Source organism: Nyctibius grandis, chromosome 8 (genome assembly GCF_013368605.1).
Source record: "Nyctibius grandis isolate bNycGra1 chromosome 8, bNycGra1.pri, whole genome shotgun sequence".
Classification (NCBI taxonomy): domain Eukaryota; kingdom Metazoa; phylum Chordata; class Aves; order Nyctibiiformes; family Nyctibiidae; genus Nyctibius; species Nyctibius grandis.
In genome coordinates this window covers 11,501,877-11,508,559 of record NC_090665.1, presented here as the reverse complement: position 1 = coordinate 11,508,559, position 6,683 = coordinate 11,501,877, and the positions used below count along the sequence as shown (strand labels likewise).

At 64.7% G+C, this 6,683-nt stretch overlaps 1 protein-coding gene across 1 annotated transcript; it reads right to left on the bottom strand.

The window, feature by feature from the left end:
* Positions 1–721: 721 nt before the first annotated feature.
* Positions 722–3,067, bottom strand: SLC51A (solute carrier family 51 member A). Its single transcript, XM_068407032.1, has 9 exons — positions 3,033–3,067; positions 2,747–2,841; positions 2,200–2,354; positions 2,005–2,078; positions 1,774–1,932; positions 1,529–1,640; positions 1,264–1,410; positions 983–1,088; positions 722–858 (listed from the first exon to the last, which is right to left on the bottom strand). The coding sequence occupies exons 1-9, from the start codon at positions 3,065–3,067 to the stop codon at positions 722–724; spliced, it is 1,020 nt and encodes a 339-aa protein (XP_068263133.1).
* Between the last annotated feature and the right edge of the window lie 3,616 nt (positions 3,068–6,683).

The window sequence follows — 6,683 nt, the reverse complement described above, 5'->3', positions numbered from 1 at the left end:
TTCTGCAAGTCATCATCACTCCTGATGTCTGTCCCCACCTCTGTTGTAGGTGTAGAATAGATACTGCTACCAGAGCAGATCCTGGGCCAGGCTGGTTAAGGCAGTGTTAACTAATCGCCTGTGTTAGGAAGGTGCTTCAAGGCTCCTTCCTTTGCCTGGCCCCAGGCTGGCAGGTGTGGATGCTCCCACTGCTCTCTCAGGGGCAGCCACTGCTGCGGAGGACTTGCCCCAGGGACGAGTCAGACCCATCCCGAGGTCTCCAAAGAAAATGACACTGCCCTGGCGTTGCCTTGGCTGTTGGACCCTGGCCAGCAGCACCCGGAGGTCAGTGTCATGGCGGGGTGTTGGACGCCCCGTGACAGCCTCATGCCATGGCTGTGCTGGTCTGGGCTCCATCTTCCTCCCCCTGTGTGGAGTCAGCTCCCACCCAGCCTGGGCAGGAGATGATCTGAGCCCAGTCACCAACGCAAGACTCAGGTACAAATTTATCTTTATTCAGTGCCAGACAAGAGCCCCCTGGGCTGGAGGCAGCTTCACACATCCCTTTGGCTTGTGGCCTTCAGGTTTCAGACCCTTTCACCCCATGCCGGGGTGCCCTTTCCCCCTCTGCCTCCTCTGTTGCGGCAGCTCCCCAGGGCTGGAGGAGGAGGAGATGGTTGTACAGGGCAGACCAGCCCCTCGCCTCGCTCTGCCCCTCGGCAGCCCCTTTGCTCCCTCCTGCTCACGCCTTGGTGTCGGTGCCTCCGGGTGTGAAGCCGACAGGCTGGTAGCCCGGCTTGTCGTCCTGCTTGCGGTAATACATCCGCGTCACCACCGCCAAGATGAAGGTTTGTGGGATCAACAGCTGCGTGTTCATCTCTGGAAGAGGAAAAGGGTCATTTGAAGCTGCCTTAATCCACCATGCCCATTCCCCAAGCCTGACCATGCGATGGAGGGGCTCGGCCGGGAGCGGGCAATGCCGCTCCCCCATCTCCCAACTTACGCTGCGACCTGGCCTTGGAGGAGAAGGGCGGCGAGCAGGCGATGTTGCCATTGTTGGCCAGGATGCTGAAGATGGCCGGCTGCAGTGCCGTCAGGAGGAGGAGGACCTGCAACCACCAACACCTGAGGTGATGGGGGCTGTGCCGCTGCCAGGCTCCTGCCCTTCCCCCCTCTCCCACAGCCTGCCCACGGCTCCTGCCCCACCATCTCCCCCCGTGCCCCCTCATCCCGTTCGTGCCAGAGGAGGCCCTCACCTAGGGGGGAGGCAGGACAGGGGCTCACCTGGAAGCAGAAGAACTTGGCCTTGATGTTCTGCTCGGTCAGGTGCAGCTGGGCCTGCCGGAAGAGGATGCCTAGGGCCCAGAGCCCAAAGAGGGTGGAGACGCCGACCACAGTGTTGATCCAGAGGGCCACGCTCTCCGCCGAGATCTGGGGGGGACATGCAGAAAACACGCCTGGGCTGACAAAGCTGCTGGGCAAGGCAGGGGCTGGTGGAGGCTCTCCGTCCAGGACGTCACCCTGCCCATCCTTGTGCCCTGGCACTCACGTCAGCAGGGTTGTAGTTCCCATCGGTGGCCAGGACCAGCCCCAGGAAGACGGCGACTGCCTTGCAGAAGGCGTACTGGAAAGTCCCCAGTATCATCAGTTGAAGCTTTCTCCTGGCACAGCAAGAGAGACCAGTAGCACCCTGAGGTCCCCGAGCCCCTGCCCACGCACCTCTCTTCCACCCCAGCAGAAGCAGGGGGTGAAAGCTCTCTCCAGAGGCAGGGGGTTACCCCGGCTCTCCCTCACCTGCTCATGGTGATGCGGGGCAGGCAGGGGCAGCAGCAGCAGCAGGGCCCGGTACTGACCACCATGGGCACATCCTTCAGGGTGCTGAGCACCGCCTCCTTCCCCCCAAAACCTTCCACCATGACCAGCATCAGAAGGTAGAAGCAGATGGTGAAGTACCTGAGAAGGAGGAAGGCAGGTCAGGCCCCGTGGGCTCCCCAGTGCCCCTGCCCTGGGGCAGGTGATACTCACGCCGTGGTAGCCAACTCCACCACCATCATGGAGCGTGGGATCCACAGCCCAAAGCAGCTGACCACGGAGACAACCTGGGGGAGACGCAAGCTTGGCATGCTGCCGCAACCCCCTCCCACAGGCTGGCACCTCTTGGGTGGCCCTGGCCCCTGGGATGATGCCCCCCACCACCTCTACACCCACACCCCAGCTCACCGTAGGGGCCGAGCTGCTCCAGCAGAGTGTCTTCATCTTGATGGGGCAGCGGATCTTGCGGGTGAGGTAGAAAACCTCTTCCACGAAGATCGCGACCGAGAGCAGTGTCATGATGGTGGCAAGGCCCATGATGACGAGTTCGGCCATGTCCAGCTCTGCCGGGGAGGGATGAGGAACTGGCTTCATCCCTTTCCATCCCTTCTGGGGCCACCACAGCAGGGAGCTGCCACCCAACCCACCACCCCACAGGTTTGGGAAGCCCCTTGCTACATCCTTGGCATGTCTGGCCATGCCAGAGCTGGTGCTTCTGCCCCAGTGCTCCCATGTCCCATGTCACCTGCCCCTGTGCTGGCCCTCCTGGCCACCCCCATCCCTCTAGGCAGGGCTATGGGGTGAGAGGCTGAGACCCCGGCAGCACCCCACTGCCTCCCCCTTCCTCAGGGCTGCTCCCCACCTGCACCCGCCGCAGCCATCCTACCCCCTTCATCCCTGTCCTGCTCCCGCCAGCGGCAAGAGGAGGGTCCCCCCACCCAGTCCCCCCACCTACGCTGCAGCAGCTGACGGGAGGTGGGTGGCAGGGAGAAGCAGGCCACAGGCACGCTGAAGTTCCTGATCAGCATCTCCACCAATGGGCGGGGGAACCTGCGGAGGAGAAGGGGAGCACTGCATGGGGCTGGCAGGGACAGGGGGGCACCCAGCCCCGCGGGGTCCCTGGGGTCCCCTGGCTGGCTCGCCTCACCCCTGAGTGCCTCCCTTCCTTTACAGAGGGAATCCTGCTCCAAAAAGTTGGATTTGCCCAGCTGCAAAGTGGCACGGGGGTCCCCGGCACCCACCTGGGGTCTTCTGCCAGCTCCATGGTGGGGTCCATCCTGCTCTGCTCCTCTCCGGCTCCGTCCCAGCGGCCACGGGGCTGCTCGGCACCGCGTGCCTCGGCTCCCTGCGCCAGCCCATGGGGTCAGAGTCCCCAGGGCAGGGACCGCGGGGAGGCCACCACGCCTCATTCCAGTTTAACCAGCAGCCTCCAGCGCTCCCCTCCCTGTCCCACTGCCGCAGGCGCCCATTGGTGTGCCCCCACGCCGTCCCGGCCCCGCTGAGCACCTCGGCCGCCCGGTTATCGACCCGGGGTGCTGGGGGAGGCGTTTATCACCCATGCCGGCACGTCTGCAGGTCCCCAAAGCTTGGGGAACAGGGCACCTATGCTGGGGTGATGCTGCCTACGCACCCCCTGGGGCCACCCGGAGATGGGCTTGTGGTGCCAGGGGTCCCCGTGGTGCCACGCAGGATCCTCCTCGTGTGCCGTGGGCAGCCTGCCTGGCTCTGCGGGCACCGGGAGGGGTTGGCAACGGCTCAGCTCCCCGCAGAGCCCTGGGGCTGAGCCCTACTCAGAGCGGCTCCCACGACACTAGAGGGCAGGGCTGGCCCAGCGCTCAGCACCCCGGGGGCAGGAGCAGAGCCCAGGCCTGGGGAGGGGGACAGCGGGCTGGAGGGGGCACATGGAGTGGGGAGCGGGCGCGTGAGGCATGGGGAGCTATGTGTCCTCATCCTAGATGGGTCCCAGCATCCTCATCGGTCCCAGGGGTGCCCACGGCTCCTGGTGTCCTCCCAGCACCCCACGGAAGATGAGCACTGGTTTGTACTGGGTCCCCACGGACCTTCGAGCCCCCACCCTTTGCCCCTCTGCCAGTGGGCTCCTGCTGAAGCCAGGGTGGCACCAGCACCCCGAGGGGGTCCCCTGCACCCTGCTGAGGGAGCAGGATGCTGCAGTTGTCACGGGAATGGGATACAGGGTGGGGGGCAATGCTGCAGTTGCTGTGGGAATGGGATGGGGGGAAGCTGGGGTTGCCATGGGAATGGGGGGTTTGTTTCACTGCGGTGAGAGCAGGATGCCATCCACCCTTCGAGGCCAGGGCCCTGCAGCTGCCCGGCCCACCATGGAGCTTCTCACCCCCCTTCCTTTCAGCACCCTCATTTACCTGAGCTCGCTGATCTCCTTCCTGTAAGTCACCCCATGGCCGCAGGCCGAGCCCTATCTCGGGACACAGGGCAGCAGAGCTGCTGTTTCACACCAGTGTCCTCGAGATGGTAGAGCCAGGCGTCAGCTCAAAGGGCCTGGATCTGCATCCTCTTCCCCACCACCTCCCAGCTCCCGCAGCCCCTGGGGCTGAGCACACCAAGGATCTCTGCCCACTCCCCACCTCTCCCACAGCAGCCCCAGGGCCTGACCCTGGTCCTGTCCTCCCCGGCCCTGCTGCAGGTGCGGCTCCCTGGCTCTGCACGTCGTGCTGGTGGTCCCCAGCTCCACCACCGTCGTCTTCCTCCTGGCTCTCACCAGCTTGGTCCTGCTCAGTGTAGTCAACCTGGGGCTCCTCCAGCCAAGTGGGGTGACGGGGGGGGCAGGGGCTGCTCCATGGCGGAGTGGCCCCAGGGGCTGGGGAGACACAGTCTCCCCACGTGTCTCCTGCAGCGGTGGCCTGGGAGGACAGGCTGAAGCCGGGGCTCTGCGGCACAACGAGACGGCGCTGCCTGCACGGGTGCCACCAGCACGGCTGGCCACACGTCCTCCGCTGCTGCCACTGCAACCGCTCCGTGGAGGTGAGGGACACAGGGCACCCCGGAAGCCTGGGGGCTCTGCGCGTGTCCGAGGTGCCACGTAGACCCAGTCCTACCCACCCCTCAGCCCCATTAACCAAGCCCTGTACCCCTGTCCCTACACACTGTATATCCCCACCCCATCCTGCCCTATATACTGTACCCCCACACCTAACCTGGCACGCTGCACCTCATAAACCCTGTCTGTAACTTGCATGCTCAGCCCTACACGCTGCATCCCATATAAACCCATCCCATATACACGCTCCATCCCATATACACCCCTGTTACACCTTGCACACCCCCCGCAGCCCCTACACACCATACCCTACACCCAGCCCTATACATCGTGCCCGGCACACACAGCTTTCCGTGTCGCCCCCTATACCCCGTCCATACGTCCTGCACACCGCACACCAGCCCTGTGCACTCAGACACCCCTTGCACACCCAGACACGCTCACCCCCGCCTTGCACAAGCACACCCCCCCTATGCACATGCAGCCCCTGCGTGCAGCACTGTGCAGAGGGTGGCCACAGCTCTGGGTGCTCCTGGCCCCATGGGGTGCATGGGACCTATGGGGGACCCCTGCCCAGCACCCCTGTGCCACACCAGTTTCACCAGCGTTGCCTACAGCTGAAGAAACACGTCAGCTGCGACATCTGCTGCATCTGCCTCTTCGTGATGGTCACCGCTGGCTATGTCATGGCAGTCCTGCTGTCCTGCCTCATCTACCTGCTGCTCATCCCGCTGTGGTCCATCACCACGGCGATGATCTGCACGTATCCTCGGCCCAGGGAGGCAGAGCCCTGCCCCAGCACGCACGAACACGTGCTGCACCGCCCAGGCGGTCACGTGCAGGAGCCTGTTCCCCTGCCTGCATGTAGCCCGGGGGCCAGCAGCACCCATGGGTGCCACTGCACAGGGCTGCGCGGTGGTCCCCTTGCCCAGCACACCTGTGTCTGTTTGCCCCTGACTCACTGCTCCAGCATCATGATAACCCTCCTCGCCACTGTCTGCCTGAGCCTGATTGAGTCCTGGGTCCCCTGCGTTCCCCGAGCACAGCACACCCCAAGGTGCCAGGTACGGCTGCAGGGCATGGAGCATCACACTAGCCCGGGAGGGGGATACAGGACATGGCTGGACCCCGAGCACAGAGCAGGGGGGCAGCCCCACGTCCCAGTGCTCTGCATGAGTTGGTCCCACCATGCATGCACACATGCACGGGAAGCTCCATCGCTGCACACACTCCCCTCTCCATCCCCTCTTGGTGCCGGATGCACCGGTGACACCCGGCAGCACCAACCCACCTGCACTGAGCCCCCAGCCCCACCACCGTGCCCAAGCCCACCCCGTCCCACCCCGCATGGGGCCAGGACATGTCTGTCACACCGGTCTGCTGTGGACAGCACACTGTGGGACTGGGTGTCACCACCCCAGGGCTGCCTCCTGGGGACAAGGAAGGCTCTTGCCCCTGCAGCCCATGGCCCTGAGCCCTCCCTGTGCCAGCAGGACAGGACGTGCCTGTGACTTGCCTGCTCCGACCTGCCCCGGGAGCTGGCGGAGATGGGTGTGGAGAGGGGAAATGCAGCGGGATGGGGGAGCCCAGGGTCCCCCCAACTTCTCCCCTTATTCCAGCCCCTGTCCACGCTTGGGATGGGCGGTCCTGAGACCACAAGGGTCCATGGCCACCCTTCTCCCCCAGTCACCCTTCTCCACACAGGCTGCTACCACGGCCAAAAGCTGGCAGGACGGGCAGGAGCCAAGGGCAGGTGAGCGTCCCCTGGCATGGGCAGGATTGGGGGGCCATGAAAGGCTCCAGACAAGCCCCACCAGCTCAACCTCAGCCCCAGACCCCTGGGATGCTCCAGGGCAGAGCAGCACTGGGCACAGGG

Coding starts and splice junctions, on each gene's coding strand:
- SLC51A (XM_068407032.1), bottom strand. CDS start 3,067: ATGGACCCCACCATGGAGCTGGCAGAAGACCCCAG. Junction 2,355..2,746: donor CTCCCGTCAGCTGCTGCAGC/GTAGGTGGGGGG, acceptor CCTCCCCGGCAG/AGCTGGACATGGCCGAACTC. Junction 1,933..2,004: donor GTGGAGTTGGCTACCACGGC/GTGAGTATCACC, acceptor CCTCCTTCTCAG/GTACTTCACCATCTGCTTCT.